General features: G+C 42.7%; 1 protein-coding gene across 3 annotated transcripts in view; it reads right to left on the reverse strand.

The window, feature by feature from the left end:
• The window catches only part of palld (palladin, cytoskeletal associated protein), a 212,419-nt gene that overhangs the window by 102,468 nt on the left and 88,842 nt on the right, over window positions 1-21,109 (reverse strand). For all 3 annotated transcript variants that reach the window (XM_007905272.2, XM_007905270.2, XM_007905268.2), the window contains exons 3-5: window positions 9,472-9,647; window positions 2,178-2,244; window positions 391-520 (exon numbers count right to left, since the gene is read on the reverse strand). In XM_007905272.2, the coding sequence (XP_007903463.1) occupies window positions 391-520; window positions 2,178-2,244; window positions 9,472-9,647 (373 nt within the window). The remainder of the gene's footprint in view (window positions 1-390; window positions 521-2,177; window positions 2,245-9,471; window positions 9,648-21,109) is intronic.

Below are 21,109 nucleotides of genomic sequence, written 5' to 3' on the forward strand. Positions count from 1 at the left end.
TTGGGGTAAATAGGATTAAAAGGATTGCTCTTGAGGGAGCTGGCACAGACATAATAGACTGAGTGGCCGTCTTCTGTACTGTAAATTTCTATGGTTCATCCTTCCAGAATCCCCACCATATTGGGAAGTGCTTCACACTGGTAGCCCGAACTGGAGGGTGGGATCTGAAGATGTTTGGGGGGTGGGGGAGGAGAAAGGAAGTTAGCTTAAAGTTGAAAAGCTAAGTCTTAAAACGGGTTTGGAAGGCAGAAAGGGAGAGACTCCAGGATGGAGTTCCAGAGAATGAGGGCAGAATGGCTGAAAGCTCATCCACCAACGGCCCATCAGGAAATATTTTACAAACAGCAGACGTCTGCATCGGCTATTCTCAAACTTAACTGGAAGACATACCGGCTGGGGTGGGAGGGAGATGGACTGGACCAGCGTGGAGCGGAGCTGCTGCACTTCAGTGCCGTTGGTTCCCGCCTTCGGAGGAGGAGATCCTATGGTCAGAGACACCGAGGCTGTCTTCTTTTTTGTCCTTGGGAGTTAACAAAAACGACTTTTACACAAACAATATCGGAATTTTAGTTGCCCTATCACAATGACATGTTTCAGACAACAACAAACAACAACAACAATTTATATAGTGCCCTCCACGCAGGGTAGCATCTCAGAGCGTTTAACAGTGGCGGAGCCTGACTCTGAGCCGAGGGGAGCAGGCAGGTGATGTAAGCACGGTCGAAGAAGAAAGTTTTCAGGTGGGACTTGAAAGAGGGGAGAGGAGAGGCAAGGCGGAGAGATTGAGGGTGAGTGTTCCAGAGTTTGGGGGCGTAGTGGCTGAAAGCACAACCTCCATGGTGGGGCGGAGGGTGTGAGGGACGAGCATGAGGCCGGTGCCAGTTGAGTAGAAGTAGGGAGGTGCCAGGGAAGGAATGGATTTGAACATGAGAGTGAGGATCTTGAAGTCAATCCGTTCGGTGATGGGGAGCCAGTGGACCCTGGCGCCAGAATTGGTGAGATTTGGGTACGGAGTTTGGTCCGGGTCAGTATGTGGGTGGCAGAGTTTTGAATGAGCTGGATCTTGTGAATGGTGGAGCTGGAGAGAATGGCAAGGAGTGCGCTTGAGTAATCCAAGTGGGAGGTGACAAACACATGCACGAGGTTTCGACTGACTTTGGGGTAAGATACGGTCAGAGGCAGGCAATGTGGCAGAGGTGGAAGAAGGTGGTCCTGGTCAGGGACCGGATGTGCGGGAAGAAGGACAGCTAGGGGTCGAATCGGACGCCTAGGTTGCGCACTGGTTTGGTGAATCTGAGCTAGAGCCCAGGGAGGTTGAGGAGTTTAGATCTGCAGGAGTAAAGACGTTGACAGGAGCCAAAGAGTATGGCTTCCGTCTTGTCCATATTCAGCTGTAGGAAGTTTACACTCATCCAGGCCCGGGCCCTGATGTCTGTAGACAAGCTGATAGAACATAAGCGGACCCGGAGTTGGTACTGGAGGAGGCAAAGAAGATTTGTGTGCTTTAGTCAGCATTATTTTGGTCTATGGCCATTATAAGTGAACCTTTTTAAAGCACCAATTTCACTTACGTCATAAGATTACAAGATCGGTTCAGATGAAGAACACCCTTTGGCCAATTTAGGGACATCCATCTGGAATATCTATCCTACTGTCCTCCCATCACAGCATCAAGCTTTTTTTTAGTGTCTCCATGACCTGGCGTCAACCACCCTTCCTGACAACTTGTTCAAGTTGTTAAGTATCCTCTGGGTAAAGAAAAACTTCTTGATGTCTGCCCTGAAATTGTTCTTTGTAATTCTAAACTCATGTTCCCTTCTTCTACCGTTCTGGAGCATCCTAAAGTATTGTTCCATGTTCACTTTCTCAATCCCATTTAAAATTTTGTATACCTCAATAAGATCCCTTCTAAGATGTCTCCTTGTAAGACTGAAGAGTTCTAGGTTGTCAAATCATTGCTCATAGCTTATTCCTCTAATAATGGGGTAATCCTCATTACTCTCTTCTGCACTGGATGGGATTTGGGGAATCCCCTTAAGTCACGATGACCAGAATTTTATGCAGTAATCTGGATGGGACAGGCTGTATATGTCTTCTGGGGATCTTCAAAAAATAAAAAGCAACTGCACAGAAATTCATTTCCACTGAGCTGATCTGCTGGCGTTCCAATTACTTACTGAGGCACAGTCCTGTCTTGTGATTGAAACATGGTTCCTTCGCCTTCAGAATCAGTGGAAGTAGTACCTAGAGAGAAAGAACACAGTGAGAGCGACGTGCTAATATTTTGATATGTGGAGTAACCTAAGGGTTTATATCTGTCCTAGATTAATTTGTTGTTGCTGCATGGTGAAGTTCCTAGTCTCAGTATTGCTGGTCCAAGGATAAATCATAAATCTTGAAATCTGATATAGCACCTTATCACATTGTTAAAACTCTCAAAAGGCTTCACAATATTTATTGATTAATGTCTGTATTTGTAGGCAAATGTGGCAGCTAATTGGTGCAGAACAATTTCCCACAAACATCTATGAACAAATAATTTTATCTGGGGGATTGTTGGCCAGGATACCACCAGAAATTCCCTTCTCTTTTTGAATCATGCTGTGGGATCTTTAACATCTACCTGAACAGGCAGAACCTCAGGTTTGACATCTCATTTGAAGTATCCTCTGGCATTGTAGTGCTCCCCTAGCATTGCACATGTACCTCTCCATCCCTACCTCCAAAAGCATCAGTTTTGGCACATTTGGCACATAGTGGAGTCCTGTAGCTCAGTGGTTAGAGCACTCGCTTTGCAAGTGAGAGACCTGAGTTCAATTCCAGACAGGGCGAAACCTTGGGCAAGTTTCCTTACTCCACACGCCTAATAATAATCCCTCCAAAAACCAAAAACAATAATAAATTGGTCATTTTCAATCTACGACTGTTTGTGGGACATTGCTGTGCGCAATTGGCTGCCGCGTTCGCCCACAAATATACAGTCAATTCACTTTACAGTGTGTTCTGTGAAGCGCTTTGGGACGTCCTCCCGATGTGAAAAGCGCTATATCAAATGCATGGATTATTATTATTACTATTTGGTAATATTCTTGCCTCTAGGTTTTTGGGACACTGCGGTGCGCAACTGGCTGCCATGTTTTGCCCACAAAATATACAATCAATTCACTTTACAGTATATTCGGTGAAGTGCTTTGAGACATCTCAAAGACGCGATAAGGTACTATATCAAATGCAAGGATTATTATTATTATCTGATGAAGAAAGCACTTTCACATGAAGAAGAACCTTCAGCCGAATCAATCTCATCTTCACTGTCAGAAAGATGAATTTTCTCTCAGTGATAAAATATCCCACACAATGTTATAATTTGAATAATTTCTTGATAATACAAAATAAATTGAGATTAGCCAGTCAGTCACACTAGAACCCCAGCAGGATAGAACTGTTTCATGCAACATGTTCATCTGGGCTTATCCTCTTCCTGCCTTGCAGGGTTGAGGATTATGTTTATGTGGAAGGAGAGAGGGCTAAGGAAGGCTACGATATCTGCAGGAAGGGGCAATGATTGTGAGATGGGGGCAAGAGGTATCTGTGGGAGTGGGGGATGCCTGTGGGGGAGAAATCTGTACGTGAGACAGAGGAAAGTGCAAACATCTGTGCAAACTAGTAGGGCAATAATTATTTGATTAGTTGAATGCAGCCTTGTTTGTTGTGAACCACAAACCCTATCTGTTAGGAGATCTACAAGCTGGGCGCATGTCTTAGCCTGAAAAACACCTGCCTTGAGATCTATCTAAACCACATTTAATTTCTCAATTTGCAGATGTGAGGGGATAAGATGGCTTGAATACAAATATTAATTCCTTCAGACCCACACAATGACAGTTACCTAACAACAGAAGGGCTGCTCAATGAGATTTTCGCAGGCTCTAAAGATGCGATGATATTTTCCTTGTTCAGAGAAAGGAAGAGTTGTGATTGAGAAAGTGATAAATAAAATCCTTGCATGTCGTATAGTGCATTTCTAAGCAGCACATTTGCACACAGTATTTTTTGGGGGGTCAGCCTGGTGTCTGACACATGTGGAAACCCATCCCCATGCTTAAGAGTATCCAAACCAAACTGAGATTTCCCTGCATCCCACCTACACATGGAAATCCCAGAGATAGATTGTTGGAATGGAATGTGCTCTCTCTCCCAGGAGGAACACATCCTGTTTACCTAACTCCATCCAGTAAGGATTGGGCGCAGGTTGGCAAGAGCCAAGGTTTGGGGACACCAGAGTGTATTCTATGCATGTGATTCTGTGTCACACATTTTATCAAGGATTCAGGGAACAAATAAACAAACAGTGTTCCTTAATCCACTGACTGATGAATACCTTTCACAAAACCAATATTCTTGTCTTGAATGTTTGACTGAGGTGTTTCCTAATGTTGACCAGCAGGTGTAAATAGAGATTAGCAGTCTGTGCTGGAGCCGAATAATGTAGAGTTAGATTATTCCTGCAGTAAATACCTATCAGAAGCACTGGAAAGATTTCACTGACTGCATGCACAGTGCATAAAATGTGGCATATGATTATTTTTTTGTTACTGGTGATAATTATCATATTGACTAAAAAGCAACAGTAGTGTTCAAAAACAACAGTAAAAACAACTTGCATTTATATAGCGCCCTTCACATGGGGTAGCTTCTCAGAGTGTTTAACAATAGCATAGTTTGACATCAATTCGGGGTAAAAGGGAAGGAGATCATTGGCATGATTGAAGAGGATATGGGCAGTGGAGTCTTGAATCAATTGGATTTTGTGAATGGTGGAGCTGGGGAGACTGGTGAGAAGGGCATTTGAGAAATTGAGGTGGGAGATGAGGAAAGAGTAGATGAGGGTTTCAGTATCAGTCCCAAAGTAGTGCAGTTATCTGTGTGTGTGTGTGGAGTGGGGAGGGTCATCACTGAGGACACACTGCCTGTCTGGTGAAAGGCAAGCACAGTTCTGAGATCCAGCATCTTGTGGAGTCCTGTAGCTCAGTGGTTAGAGCACTTGCCTCGCAAGGGAGAGCTGGGTTTGATTCCTAGCAGGAAGAAACATTGGGAAAGTTTCCTTACTCCACACGCCTCTGTTTACCTAGCAGTAAGTAGGAATCCGGTTGTTAGACGATTGGCAGATCGTTTTTCTGGGGTAATAATTCCTTTAAAATAATAATAATGATAATAAATTGGTCACTTCAATCCACAACCGTTTGTGGGACGCTGTTGTGCGCAATTGTCTGCCGCGTTTCGCTCACAAAATATACAATCAATTCACTTTACAGTATATTCTGTCAAGCGCTTTGAGACGTCTCAATGATGTGATAAGACGCATGAAAGTCCTATCAAATGAAAGGATTATTATTATTATCTTGGCACATTCTCCTCATGTGAAAGACGTTATATTGAATGTAAATCTGTAGTTTTGTTGATTTCCTTCAACGTGTTTTGTTTGAGTCTGTGACAAGAGAGAGATTATTTTGCAACTGTGTAACGGGAATAAACCTCAAACACATTCTCTCAGTTTGTAAAAACATTATTGTATTTTTACCAAGCAGGAAGTGGAGTGCCTGCAGTCTCTGGGTTTGGCATTGCTGGTTGAAAGATGCCACCAACAGGATAATTGAGGGAGTGATCCAGTTAGTCTTTCTCTTCCCTACAACCTTCACACCACTCAAATGTGTCAGGCTGGCTCAGTCAGTAGCACTCTCACCCCTGAGTCAGAAGGTCGTGGGTTCAAGCCCCACATTGGGACTTTGAACTCAGAGCTTAGGCAAAGCTGGAGATACTAAACCAAGGTCCCGTCTGCCTGTTTAGGGGGATGTTAAAGATGGCGCTATTCGAAAAGAGAAGAGAATTTCTCTGAGTGTCCTGGATAACAATCCCCCAGATCAAATTGGTCATTTTCCTGTGAATGAATTCAAGTGAGTGAATTCAGGCTAGATTGATATGGGACTTGAACCCACAGGCTTCTGACTCAGAGGTGAGGGAGCTATCAACTAAGTTAGTCTGGTACAGAGTCATAGCTAATGTTGTGACACTCATTGGTATAAATCCTAGTCATACTAACATATACATGCACCAGCTGATACTGCTGTTTGTAATATATATCAGATGCCTTTGGAGATAGCTACATCGAGGTAACAAGAGATTTAACGTATTGCAGACCAGCATAGGTGAATGTAACCAGTTTAGACAGGTCACTGGAACTATTAGATTCTGCCAAGGCTTCCAATTTCCTTCTAGGTATTTAAAGACAGGCAAGTGCATTTTTCAGGATCGGAGTTCCCAGTGATAATTGTTCACTCGCATGCTTGCTCAGCTATGTGACATCAGTGAGTATACATTACAAGAAAATGTTGCCGCGAAGATCACAAGGTGGAAATAATTTCCTTCCTCAGCAAGTTGCACTGCAATTCCCTACGGCTGTATATTTCTCCAGCCTCACTCTCCTGCTTGCTCCGTTCACTCGGCAGACTAGGGCATGCTCTCCCTCGCTCCATCCGCCTCACCATCAGCAGTCGGGCCTTCAGCCACTATGGGCTTCCTGCAACTCCTTTGTCTTGCCTAAAAACCAACCTCATTAATCTTGCCCACAGTCACCTCCCTGCTCGGTGTCCAGTCCGGCTTTGTAAAGCTTTGAGCCATTCTGGCCCTGCTCTGTGGAATTTATCCTGGAGCCCCTCCAACTCATTCTTGCCTCATATTTAAAGCCATCTGAAGACATACATCTTTGACTGTGCTTTCAGTCATCATTCCCCTCCCCACTCGCCTTGTCACCCACCCCTACCATGGGTGGTCATTTTGCTTTGTCAAGCACTTTGAGATAGGCTCCTATCGTGACCATGTTATAATAAATGTAAATTGTGTTGCATTATCTCAGAGTCCAGGGCCAGGCAATGAAGGAAAGGGAGACAACAACATCAACAATTTGCATTTATATAGCATCCTTCACGGGGAGTAGCATCCCAGAGCGTTTGACAGGCAAAGCGGGCTTGAGGAATCAGCAAGTGCAAGTGCAAGAACAATGTTCGGATGAGATATTAAACAAAGCTCCCATCTGACAGTTTCTCTTGGTGTCCTGGCCAAGAATCACCTAGATGACTGTTTGTGGGACTTTGTTTTGTGCAAATTGACTGCTGTGTTTGCACACAAATACACAGTTATTACACTTACATTAAATCCTGTGGTGCGCTTGGAGACATTTCAATGGCATGATAAAGCACTATATCAAATGCAAAGGATTATTATAAATATTCGGTGATTTAACACAAGCAGCCTGGGTACACAGTACAAAGCTTCAAGTTGCATGGGGGTCATGACAGTGAGATCCACAAATAGCTTAAACATTTAAATGTCACATTAAGGCTTACTATTAATAGAATTATTACTTGTCAATGTCTGAAATAAAATGAGACGTTGTCCTGATTTTATTTATATGTATAAGTTGACTTAAATTAGGGTTCACTGTGTTAGGTTTTCATGCAAGGGAAGGGGGAGGGGAAGTGAGAGAGTGAGTGAGAGAGAGAGAGAGAGAGGGAAAGAGAGGGGGCAGAGAGAGGTGGGAGAGAGGAGGGAAGAGAAAGGTGGGGAAAAGAAGAGAGGTGAGAGAAAACTGGCAGAGGAGAGATGGGGAAAGGAAGTCAGAGATGTTATCCTACACAACATAAATGTAGGTTGCTTTTGTTTGTGTGCCTGCTGTGTTTAAAAAATTCCACACATTGAGCTTTTAAGTGTTTCTGTGATGGGAAACTTGTAGTTTTGAGATTTTTCTTTTCAATAATAATAAATAATAATATTCCTTGCATTTGATATAGCGCCTTATAATCTAATTTTTTTTAACTATATAAGCATAAGATAATTGGATGTTGGTCACATGGCTTTAGGTGTTCGTTATTGTAGAACAACAGATCAAATTTATTCCCAGATCTACACAATCCTCTTGGAAAAAAATGGTCATTAACTTCACGGCAGTTTGTGGGACATTGCTATGCGCAAATTGGCTGTTGAGTTTACCTATGGATACGCAGCCACTAAACTTTATAGTAAATCCCGTGAATCACTTTGAGATTGTTCAATGACGTGAGAAGGTGCAACTTTTATTGTGATGTGAAGAAAAACACATCAAATTAAGACATTTCACTGTCTGCACATCCTCTTGATGTGTGAAAAGACACAAACACACCCATATACACCCAAGGTGCCCATAGTACTGTTTGTACCTCAGTAGAACTCTTCAATACAGAGAATAAGACTTGGGGAGAGGTAAGTAAAGGAGTTGACAGATAACATGATCTCAGTAATCTTTTAATTTTAATCTACCCCATTATAATGCATGCTGTCAAGTGTAGACTGGATTTTGTGAAGCACTCCGAGACGCTACTCCACATGAAGGACACTATATAAATGCAAGTTGGAAGCTGTTGTGAAAGAAACAAGAAATAGTTCAAAGTTTAAACAAAATTGCTTTTGATTCAGCAAAGAACAGCCTACATAGCTCATATTTAATGTGCAAGAGCAAAAATATATGAACAATACTTGAATTTCATACAGCACTGGCAACATTTAAATGCCTCAAAGCACTTCACAGGGAATTGCTATCAGGTGTAGTGACAAGTGAGAAAACATGGTGCCAATTTGTCTGCAGCAAGGTACCACAAACAGCCATGAAGTTAATAACCTGGAGGATTGTTAGGTGGGACATTGTGGGAAACTCCCTTAATCTTTGGAAGATGGTATTCCAAATCGTTTTCAAATCCCTTCACTCTCTGGCACCTCCCTATCTCTCTGATCTCCTCACTCCCAATCCACCACTGGGTGCCTCCGCTCGACTGGCACCAGTCTCCTCCTCGTCCATCGCACCCTCCGCCCCACCATCGAAGGTCGTGCTTTCAGCCACTACGCCCCGAAACTCTAGAACACTCTCCCTCAATCCCTCCGCTTTGCCTTCTCTCCCCTTTTGAAAACCTTTCTCTTCAACTGTGCTTACGGCCACCTCCCCCCATGAGTCGCTGCCCTGCATGGAGAGCGCTATATAAGTGCAAGTTGTTGTTGATGTATCAGTCGCTAATATCCATATGGCCAGCAGACGGGATGTCAGTTTGACATCTCACCCAAAAGACAAAAGCTCTGACAATACAGCGCTCTCCAATACTGCAAGGGATTGCCAGCCGAGACTATGAGCTCCAATTACTGACATGAAGCTAAACCCTCAACCTTCTGACCCAGATACAAAAGTGCTACCAACTGAGCAAATACTTATTAAGCTTCATTAAATAACAACAACAAGTTGCACCTATATAGCAAGCTTCATGCGAGGTAGTGTCCCATTCTTACGTTTGTTGTAAAAAGAGTTTCCTCACTCAGTGACTCCACTGTACATAAGCCGCAGTTCAACAATTGCAATGACCATTACGTAAAAAGCCTCACAAACCAACATACCTTCAATGTAGACCTCAGCGGACGTGGTATCTGATCCAAGATGGTTGGTGGCCAGACAAGTATATCGTCCCGTGTCGTCCTCAAAAGCTTCAGCAATGATTAGAGAATAGAGATCTCCATTCTGGAAAATCTGGATGTCTGGGGAGTTTTGCAGCTCCTTATCTTCACAGAACCATCTGTGGATCAATCAAACACAAAATAGAGTGTGTTTTTTTCTCTCTCTCTCCTGTCTTCTATCACAGTTGCTTATAGCTAAAGCTTTGACAAGGTGCCTTTATGTAAAATCTATATAGTAATTCAGGAAGATAACCTATTCAGCGAGTGTGACTGAGTAACTTCATTCCAGAGTCCACATATTACTGGGAACAAATGAAATTGAAAGCATTTGTGATACTAGGTACAATATCCATGAGATCAAGAGGGTTGGGAGTGAGTGTGAGAGAGAGTAGTTTTAGTTACAGCAGCATTTACCAGCTCACAGTTCTACAGTTTTCTTTTTTAGAGCCACGCCCAGGAGTATATTAACTACATGCATTTCCTGTAAAATGTTAATGAGTTGCACACAAAGAGAATTTGTATGGCTGTTTCCGTTAAAAGAAATAAATAGTGATTGAAGCAATGTAGTTGGGTTTCCATTGAACATACAAAGCAGGAAAAGGGTAATCAGGTAATATACCAAAGTTCAGTAGATAAACTGAAGCAACATGATGTAATGATCAGTGTTATTAGTGCATGAGATAGGTTTAACCCTTTGGTACGGCAGTATTTTGAATTAAAAACGTAAACAGATCCAGTAAGCATGGGTTTTCCTTTTTGGCATGGTGAATGTATTCACAGAATATAGGGGTCAACATTGCCCATATTGGATAAACACATTCTATAATAATAATCCTTGCATTTGATATAGCACCGTATTACATAATCGAGACGTCTCAAAGAGAATCACCACTGTAAAGTGGTGTGACTGTGTACTTTGTACACCTCCTTCTCTTAAAATAGTGCAATGGGAACTTTAACATTCAGACAAGACCTCGGTTTAACATCTCATCCGAAGGACGGATTCCTTATGTCAGAAGAAAGTGTCCTTGTTTTCCTATCTAAAACCCTACCTCCTTTTTCCTTTTTTTTGCCTAACTTGCCATTTTCAGAGTGTGTGATACAACTATTGTCAATAATGTTTACTCAGCTACCCCAGCAGCCTCATGACCCTAGCAACAGTCAAAATAAAATTTTTTTTAAAGATACAACAAGACATCTGCTATTATATATTTCTGCACTTTACTCATTCAAAATCCTCATTGGTCTTTCAAAGACGATCGTAAGTACCGATGGAATGAGAGAAAAAAAACTTCTTCTGAGATTACTTTACTATCATGGCATTTTCGCCTCGGAGTCAGAAGGTTGTGGGTTCAAGACCCATGTCAGGACATGAACTCACATAGCCTAGGCTGACACTCCCAATGCAGTACTGGGGAGAGGGGTTGCATTGGTTGAGGTGCCTTTGGAATAGACATTAAAGCAAGTTCAGGTGAATGTTAAAGATCCTTTTAAGATGTGAAAAGCGCTATATCAAATCCAAGGATTATTATTATTATTATTATCCCGTGGCTCTATTCGAATGGAGTTCCTCCTGGTGTCCTGGTAACAATTTCCCGGATAAAATTGGTCCTTTTTTGGGGCGTTGCTGTGTGCAATTGACTGCCGTGTTTGCCTACAAACACACAGTCACTCCACTTCACAGCAAATCCTGCGAAGCATTTAAGACGCCCTCCCGATGTGAAGGGTTTTATACCAAATACAAGTATTATTTTTATTAAAACCCAGTATTGGATTTGCCTAGAACATCAAGTAGTCTAGCACATCACAAGCTTTTCCTGTACATGTCATTATACCACACTGAAGTCCGATGAATAGCTGATGGGGGAAACTCTTCAGAAAGCTCTGTACTTCCAACTGGTGGAACCAACCCTCAAAGCTCTCAAGCGTTTCATGCTAAGTCGTACAGGTCACAAAGAGGCTTGCAAGGAGTTTGTGTGCCCGCTATCTATCCAGTGAGGGCTCAAACTTGCGCTTATCATATGTCTAATGACCAACTAGCAACTATCCTCCTGGTAATGGTGGGAGAAGGTAAGCAGAGTTTCTTTGGGGCTGAGCTAGCTCAAAGGTGACATGTTTGGCAATGGAATGTCAAAATCAACTCTTCCCTCTGTGGTGGTCTCAGTAGTCCAATTCCTGAGCCAGGCGGGTCTGCAGTATTCCAGGGCACTGCTGATGGCAGTACAACCAACCTGGCTCATCAGCAGGACTTGGAGGACCAGAACAGTCACTGGGGCCCACAACTCTCCTCACTCAACTCACTTATAGTGGCTTCAGTCACTTCGCCCCTAACCTCTGGACTTCCTTGCCTCACTCCTTCCACTCCCTCCCCCACCCCCACCACCAACCCCCTTACTTATTTTCAAATCCCACTTTAAGACCTACCTCTTTGATCTCACCTGTGGTCAACTCCCCCTCCCCTTTCTCGACATCCATCCGCACCACTGTGCAGTGCTTTGAGACGCTGTCCTGCATGAAGGATGCTAAATAAACTCAAGTTGTTGTTATTAAGGGCTAGGATTAGGTGGAATTTGGGGCAGCAGGGTTATCTTGAACCCAACTAGAGCAGTTGTGGTGAAAAAGTCCATTTATAAGGTAGAGGAGAAGTAGAATCAGACCCCCAAAATACTTAAGAAATCATTAAAACCACGCAATGCTTCATTCACCAACAAGTGGGAAAAGCTGGTGGGGGGTATAATTACTTTTGATCAAGTATATTAAATCTACAGCTGATATTACATTTTCCAGCCTATAATTTCCAAGAACATCTCTTGACCTTTTTTTAAATAATTACAATAGATTCACCTTTGCTTACTCATGGACTCAATCCTAAACTCAAATTCAAACTTAGAAGTAGCTTAAAAAACAAAAGGAAGAAGAAAAACTGGAACCCAAATTCCCCAAACTGTAACTCGCTGCCTCGTGAGAAACAGCCAGGCCAGGCTCCAATCTCGAAAATATCTTCCAGAATGAAGTTTCACAGGAAATATAGTGGGCCTTGTGCCAGGTCTCACTCATGACTCACCCCTAAAAATGTCTGTGTTTGTAACCACTGTCTGTACACTGAAGAAAGTGCACTTTACCTTTCACCGTAGGCGATCAGCTATCGAACTGAGGCATGTGCTACTTCGGCAGTTCTCTGCACAGTTCTCTGAAGCGAAATGGAACCCATCGCCTTCAGAACCGTAGATGAGGACATTGCAAAGTTGCAGGATTATTGTCTAAATTTTGGCATAGTAACTTCACCATTGGCATTAGACCTTATTCTCGAAAAAATAAGAATAGTTTCTCCTGGTGTCCTGGTCAGCAATCCCCTGAATAAAATTAGTCATCCATATTTGTCTACAAAATTCATGGTCACTACACTTTACATTAAATCTTGTGAAGTGCTTTGAGACATCTGAATGATGTGATAAAGAGCTATATCAAATTAGGATTATGATTGTTATTACTGAGACTAGTCTTGGAATCCAGACTGAGTTTTAATTAAGTTCCTCACCTGTTGCTGGTGACACCGCCCAATTAATATAGGGGCGGAGGGAGGGTTGGAGTGAAGGAAGGAAAGGAGTGGGGATGTTCCATGAATTAGCTGTCTGTACCCTGCAGGCAATGCTCCCTCCTCTTAAATTAATTGGGATGCTCTCATCATGCTGAATGCGCAAGGAGAACAAAATGCAATCGAAGACAACAGGTTCAATATAATAATAAATAATAATAATCCTTGCATTTGACATAGCGCCTTATCACATCTACGAGACATCTCAAAGTGCTTCACAGGATATCTTGTAAAGTGTAGTGTGTTATAGAAGAATAAATCAGCCTGGCACGAACAGGAAGTCAGGACACAGGATGAGTGTTACAGACTCACTACTGTAATAATTTGTCAGTCAAGTCCTGGGTGAATGTCATATGGATTCAAATGAAGGATCATCTCTTCTGGTAGACATTGAACTGGAGTCAATTGAAAACATGGCCAGTTTATTGAACTGCACACATCCCCACCATAATAACCATAAGGATTCATATTGTGTCCTTCATGATGGGCCGAATGCCCTTTTTGTGCTGTAAGCTTCTATGGTTCACGTCAAGGTAAAGTCTGAGTGACCATTTTTTACAAGGATTGATAAAGTGCGCATGTTGCTTTTCAATCGCGATACCTTAAATTGTATCATCTTCAATCACTGGGTCTGATCAACTGAAGATACACTCACATTGGCCTTGAACTTTATGGACTTTAATATTCTGAGTTATATTTTGACTTTAACAAAACTCCACAAGGAGTCTTTAGTCAAACCGTTCAGGAAGAGCCAAATCCTTGACTAAAATGCACAGAATAAGCCATTTTGGCGCCTCTAAGGGATTGTGCAGTGTAAAAATCACCAATTCAGAACAGGACTGTGCATTGGAGAGTCCATCACAGATTCCCTGCAGCAAAGACTTTCCTCCCAGTGAGTGCTGATGGCAGCTGTACTGTAATGCTAAGCTTTCGTCAGTTTAGTTGAAGTAATTATTGTGTCTTAAACGTTATTAGTCTTAGTGTCATCTTGTTTCTATAACATATGTGGTCAATCTCAATACCCAAAGTCAGAGGCATGTTTCCCCTTTATTCTTGCCCCTAGCTGTTTATTTCTGTAAGGCAAGTAATAGGCCCCAGCGCATTGCATTAAGAGCAAATCTGAACAAATGTTAAAAATTGACCTTGACGCAGGTCAAAACTGTTTGCTATGTAGTCAAAGGCTGTGAAGATTTCCTCCTTAAATGGTCTCAGTATGTTAGTCTCTGCTGCTTTTACATCTCTCTCCATTTTCAAATTGAAATGAATCCAGATAGACATCTCGAGGGAAAGGCTTCGATTGGATTTTAAAGTTCTTGTAACGTGACGAGCCATCAATTCTCAATGGGTATTAAGAGATTGATTCCTGTGTTTGCTGAAAGTGCAATGCAACTAAATTGGCAGGCATGATCTAAATCTTCCTGTTTACCAGGCCATTTGCGGTTTCCTCGTACCCTGAAGACAAACGTTTGTCTCCCAGCCAAGTAATGTTTTACAAAGCGCACACAAATATATACGCAGTATATGAATTGGATGCAATTGCATGGTGTTGCAATTGTTACAGGCAGACAGCAGATGTCTTTCCTGGAACAATCCTGAAAGTAAACTAGCTTTAATCTTCCTGAAGATTGTTTTTGATGAAAGAAGCCCCACTTCTCAACTCTGATCTCACATGGTCTAGGTTGACACTCCAGCATGCTAAAAGTGTGCTACTGTCCTTGGATGTTAAACCAAAGTTCGTCCACAAATACACAGTCAATATATATTTCCAATATATTATGTGAAGCACTTTGAGATGCATCAACAACGTGATAAGGTATTATATCAAATGCAAGGATTATTATTATTAAAGTCTGGTCTCCCTGTTCAGTTGGATTTTAAGGATCCCACAGTACTAAAATTCCCCAAATAAAATTGGTCTTTCACTTCATGGCTGTTTGTAGGACACTTCTGTGCACAAATTGGCTGCCATGTTTGCCTACAAAAAACACAGTTACTGCACTGCACACAATATGAAACGCCTTGACACATCCTCTTCAAGTTAAAGGTACTATATCAAAAGCAAGGAATTTTAATATTACTATTACAACAACAACGTGTATTTATATGGTGTACTGAACGCGGGGTAGGGTCTCGGAGCGCTTCACAATGGAGGAGTCTGACACCGAGCCAGGGGGAGTGGGAGGGAGGAGGTGACCGTAAGCACGGTCAAAAAGAAAGGCCTTTAGGTGGGATTTGAAAGTGTGGACAGAGGGGGAAAGATGGAGTGATTGAGGGAGAGAGTTCCAGAGTTTCGGGGTGTAGTAGCTGAAGGCGTGACCACAGATGGTGGAGCGGAGGGGATGTGTGACAAACAGTAGTCCAGAGGCAGCCGAGCAGAAGCAGCGGGTGATGGAGTGGGGGGGTAAGCAGGTCAGATAGGTAGGGAGGTGCGACGGCATGAAGGGATTTGAAAACAAGTGAGAAGATCTTGAAATTATCCGTTCGGTAATTGGAAGCCAGTGGAGCGTGGCAAGGACTGGTATGATGGAGGTACAGACTTTTGTTCTTTTTTACTGTAAGAAAGTTGAACAAATAATTTGGTTTTGGGATTTCATTAATTCACAATGAACCTGCAGTACCTGGCCACATTTCTCACGGTTATCTTTGGATTCCCTTTCGTCAATTGCCTACACAGTCACCACACTTTGCAGTAAAATCTTGCGAAACATTTTGAGATGTGTTTCTGATGTGAGAGGTGTTATATCAGATGTAAGAATTATCATCATTTTGTGTCCAATTTATTGAGCGAATGTCACCGCCTCATTGGAATGGGGAATTCTTCGAGGAACCTGGAACCTGTAATTCTTCACACTCTTAGGCTTAAAGCCTTTAACTTTCAAATGGAAGAAGGCGTGGTAGAGAACAGACTTAAACAAGGAAGCCTATTTTCTCAGGTCTCACAAAGAACAGCGGAAAATCGGCTTCCAAATTGAGATTGTGAGGCTCTTCTCCACAACTCAGAGTGAGTTTAAATTTTAAGAGAATATTATTAATAATAATTATCCTTGCATTTGATAATTGTGCTTTACCATGTCATTGAGATGTTTCACAACGCTTCACAAAATATATTGTAAAGTGGATTAACTGTGTATTTTGTTGACAAAACATAGCAGCCAATTATACACAGCAATGTCATGGATTGAGTGACCCCATTTTTCTGGAGGGATTATCATTACAATGGACTTTGAGACTAATAGTTCCAGGCTCCCTTTCTCAGTTCACCTCCAATTGAAAGGAAAATCTATCACATCTGCCACAACTGCCTCAATATCTTGAGTGGGGTAAGGAGCCCGGTTTGACCACTTACATGAACAACTGAGAATTCTTTCCAACTCACAACAATGTTTTGAATTACAGCTCAGTGATGTACTGCTTGATTTTGGGTGCAAAGCAAAGCATTATCTGTGCAGAGGCATATCCTAAACAGCACACCTCCAGCTCCTGACCCAGGTGTGTTGATAAATCATGAACATGAGGAATGAAAACAATGGCAGCCTTGCCAGCTATAACATTCTCTGAGTATGGCTGAGAGCTTGCGATATAATCTATTGGTACAAAAGGTCACCACCCCTTTCTGGGTCTGTTCTAGGTATGTCTCGTTCAGTTTGGATCAATTGCAAGTGCTCTTACTTCTTGAGTCAGAAGGTGATGGAGTTCAAGCGCCACTTTGAGCTCACACAGTCTTGGCTTCAGTACAGCGCTGGGGGAGTGCTGTTTTGTCAGAGGTGTTGTCCTTCGGATGGGACATTAAACTGATGTCCCATCTGCCGTTCAGGTAGACGTTAAAGGTCCCATAGCACTTTTCAAAAACAGAAGGGAGTTTCTCCTGGGATCCTGGCCAACAATTCTCCAAATAATTGCATTCACTTTATGCCTATTGCTGTGCACAAATTGGCTGCCATCTTTTCCTACTAAATACAGTCAATACATTTTACTGTAAATCTTGCAAAGCATATTCAAACATCTTCCAACATGATAGATGCTATATCAATTGCAATCTTATTGTTGTGCACCTATGAGACATTGGCTCTGTGAAGAGGTGAGAGGTGTTACATGTTCAGCGTTCCATGATTTTGGAAGTGAATGTAGAGGGAACTTAGAGTGGGAATGTAGAGTGGGAACTTGGGAATCACAAATTGCAATGGAGCTCTGATCACAACATTACCCCGAGGTGATGGTTGCAGGAACAGTGGAATTTGTGTCCATGCAATATTCAGCAACAACAACTTGCAATTATGTAAGATAATGTCCCAAAACACTTGACAGAAATGATGTGGATCACTGAACAAGGTGGGAAGTGGTTTTACGATGTGAGAAAGGCACAGTGAGAGGTTTTTAGAAAGGATTTGAATGCAGGGAAAAAGGCACAAGACAAAATGGATTTTGAGAGAATTGTGGAGAGCAGGCACACACATACAAGGGATAATAATAATCTTTGCATTTGATGGAGCGATTGATCTAGTCATTGAAATGTCTCACAGCAATTCACAGGATTTACTGCAAGTGAAAATGACCAGCATTGTGTGCACAATGATATCCCACAAGCAGCTATGAAGGAAAATGATCATTTTTACGTGAGGATTGTTGACCACGACACCAGGAGGAATTCCAGTATCTTTTTAAATAGTGTCAAAGGATCTTTAACGTCTACCTGAACAGGCAGTCGGGACCTTGGTTTAACGTCTCATCTAAAGGCTATCATCTCCAACAATGCAGTGGTTCTCCCAGAACTGTACTGATATGTTGGCTTAGACTATGATTCTTGAAGACTCAATGTGGTGCTTGAAACCACAATCTTCAGGCTCAGAGATGAGAGTGCTAAAAGCTGAGCCAGGCCTGATATTTTCCAAATATTGAGATTCAATCTGGAACAGGGCTAGTTTAATCTTAAATAATTATGCTGCGTAAACTTTTCTCAAGCCTTTGTTTGGAATGTTCCAATCAGCATTCAGAAGAGATTTAGGCCACAACTATTATGCTGGCCAGGATGCTTGATCTTGTCTGCTGGCACATAGATCATGATCATCCCTCAGGAATCTGGCAGCAACCCAATCCTTGAGGGAATCTGGAATGGCTCCCAGTCACTGAGGGAATCAGCCAGTATCTCCATCCTTGAGGGAATCTGGCAGTATTCCTTGCTCTGAGGGAATTTGGCACAGCTCCTGGTCTCTAGGAGAGACTGGCAGTATCCCAGTCTCTCAGAGGATCTTAGTTTGGAACAAAGACTGGATTAATATCTGCAGGAGGACCACACTCGCTGGGAGCTTGATTGTTCACTAATTAATAGCCATCCGGTTGGACTGAGAACCGCCTCTCTGCTGAGGTCTCTGCTTGGCTGGAATGCTGGATATGATCATTCTTCTCAGTACAGAACTTCAAGAGTAATGTCTTTGCATAATAATCCCTCCAAAACCAAAAACAATAAAAAATTGGTAATTTTCAATCCACGACTGTTTGTGCGACATTGCTGTGCGCAATTGGCTGCCGCGTTCGCCCACAAATATACAGTCAATTCACTTTACAGTATATTCTGTGAAGCGCTTTGGGACGTCCTCCCGACGTGAAAAGCGCTATATCAAATGCAAGGATTATTATTATTATTATTATTATAGAGTTAACACCTTAGAATAACAACTTGCATTTATTTAGCACCCTTCACACGGGACAGTGTCAAAAATTATATTCTATACCTTCTCTCACTATAAACCAATAAGGATGGAATTTTAATCCACGTGTATACTGCACAATAGATTAGAAACAATAACAATAAATTGCATTTATATAGCACCTTTTAAGTCAGGCGAACGTTCCAAGGTGATAAACTATTAAAAGTTTGCACCAGAGCTGGGGGTTAGATTGGGGAGGGATGGAGGCCTAGGGGAGTGGGGGCGAGAAGATGATCAAAGGCGCAGAAAAAGAGAATATCTTGAGAACATGAAGGAGGTGAGTGAAAGGATGAGATGAAGAGACTCTGGGAAGGGGCAGAAAGGCTGAAAATCTGACCAATAATGGTGGGGCAGGCAGGGTGGGGGACGTGAAGTTAGCCTGTGCATGCTGAGCAGAGGCAGTGGGTGTGTTGATAAGGTTTTACAAGGTCACAGAGCAATTGGTCAGAACAACAGTGGTGCTGGAATCAAGGGCGGAGGCATACATATGGAAGTTAATCCCATGCCTGCAGATGATATCATCGAGCGGGAGCATGTAGATACTGAAGAGAGGAGAGCAATCCATTGTCTTAACTACTTGGTCACCTCGGAAAAGACTGGCTAATAGCAATACTAAACGGCAACAATATCTTGTATTTATGTAGGGAGAAGGGAAGGGAGGGGGAAGGGTAGGGGTGTGTGACTGTATATAGTTGTACCTTTTGAAAAGCGCTTCTTGATATTTACTCCTGCTACCAGGAGTAAATACATTGACCCAGATTTGATGCCAATTGTTGAAAGGTTTTGAGAAGTCTCTGTGCATGATGTTACCAAAGCATAAGGAGAGTGAGCTAGGCTGAGGGACCTTTACCCTTCCTACCTCCTGGTGTTCAGGCACTGGGCCTTTTGCCACTTGCCTGCTCAACAGCATTTCCGCAGCGACTGTACTTTGTGTTGCCTGGAAGGAAGTGACTGACGTGTACATTTGTTTCTAAAAGGCAAAGGCCACTGTCCTTTCACCTCTTCGAAACCCCAGGTTGATGGGCTTAAGATCTTTGGAAGTGAACGTCCTACATTAATTAAGTACTGATGGCAGTGTTACTCTAAGAAGCCATGAGAATGCCCGGCTTGAGAACCAATAGCACACTGGTGAATTAGGGGATTACAATACAATAAATTTACATTTATACAGACCTTTCACATCAAAAGGATGCCTCAAAATGCTTGACAATTGTGACCAGGCACTGGAGCTGAGGGTGGAGCTGAGGCAGGGAAGATTCCCAGAATCAAGTCCAGTCGATTACATAGAATCTATGGGAATGAGACAGATCACTCAGCCCAACTGGCCTGTGCTGCTGTCTACAGAGGTACGTTGGCCATTGAACCAGGCCTTTTGGCCCAACTAGTCCATCTCTTTACTATATTTCGCCCACACCCCTCAATTCCCTTCTCTCTCACGTATAGGAATCTTGTTCCTCTACCACAAAGTGATCTAATCTTAATAGAGTGAGTGCTGGCAGGAGCCCCGATATTTTAATTAATCTTCACCTGCGCTCTGTGAACAGTAGCAGATTATAATTTTGCTTTAAACAACAACAAATAATAATATATAATAATCCTTGCAATTGATATAGTGCCTTATCACATTGTTGAGACATCTCAAAGCACTTTACAGATTATATTGTAATGCAGTCCTGTAGTTTAGTGGTTAGAGCACTCACGAAATGTTAGGCAAGTGGTGGATTGGGGAGTGAGGCATTTGGTGAGGTAGGGAGATATTAGCGAGTGTGAGGATCTTGAAATCCATCTGTTCGATGATGGGGAGCCAGTGGAGCCTGGTCAGAACTGGTGAGAAGTGGGTACAGAGTTTGGTCTGGGTCAGTATGTGGGCAGAATGAGCTGAATTTTTTGAATAGTGGAGCTGAGGAGACCGGCGAGGAGTGCGTTTGCGTAATCCAGGCGGGAGGTAACAAACACATGCACAAGGGTTTTGGCTGCATTTGGGGTAAGGTACAGTCGGAGGCGGGCAATATGGCGGAAGTGGTGGAAGGTGGTCCTGGTCGAGGACCAGATGTGAGGAAGGAAGGACAGCTGGGGGTCGAACTGGACGACTAGATTGCGCACTGGTTTGGTGAGTCTGAGGGAGAACCTGGGGAGTTTTAGGATGTCAGATCCATAGGAGTGAAAACATTGACGGGAGCCAAGCAGTATGGCTTCTGTCTTGTCCACATTCAGCTGCAGGAAATTTGCACTCATCCAGGCCCTGATGTCTGCCAGACAAACTGATAGAATATTGGCGTCC

This window comes from Callorhinchus milii, unplaced genomic scaffold (genome assembly GCF_018977255.1).
Source record: "Callorhinchus milii isolate IMCB2004 unplaced genomic scaffold, IMCB_Cmil_1.0 Scaffold1, whole genome shotgun sequence".
NCBI lineage: Eukaryota > Metazoa > Chordata > Chondrichthyes > Chimaeriformes > Callorhinchidae > Callorhinchus > Callorhinchus milii.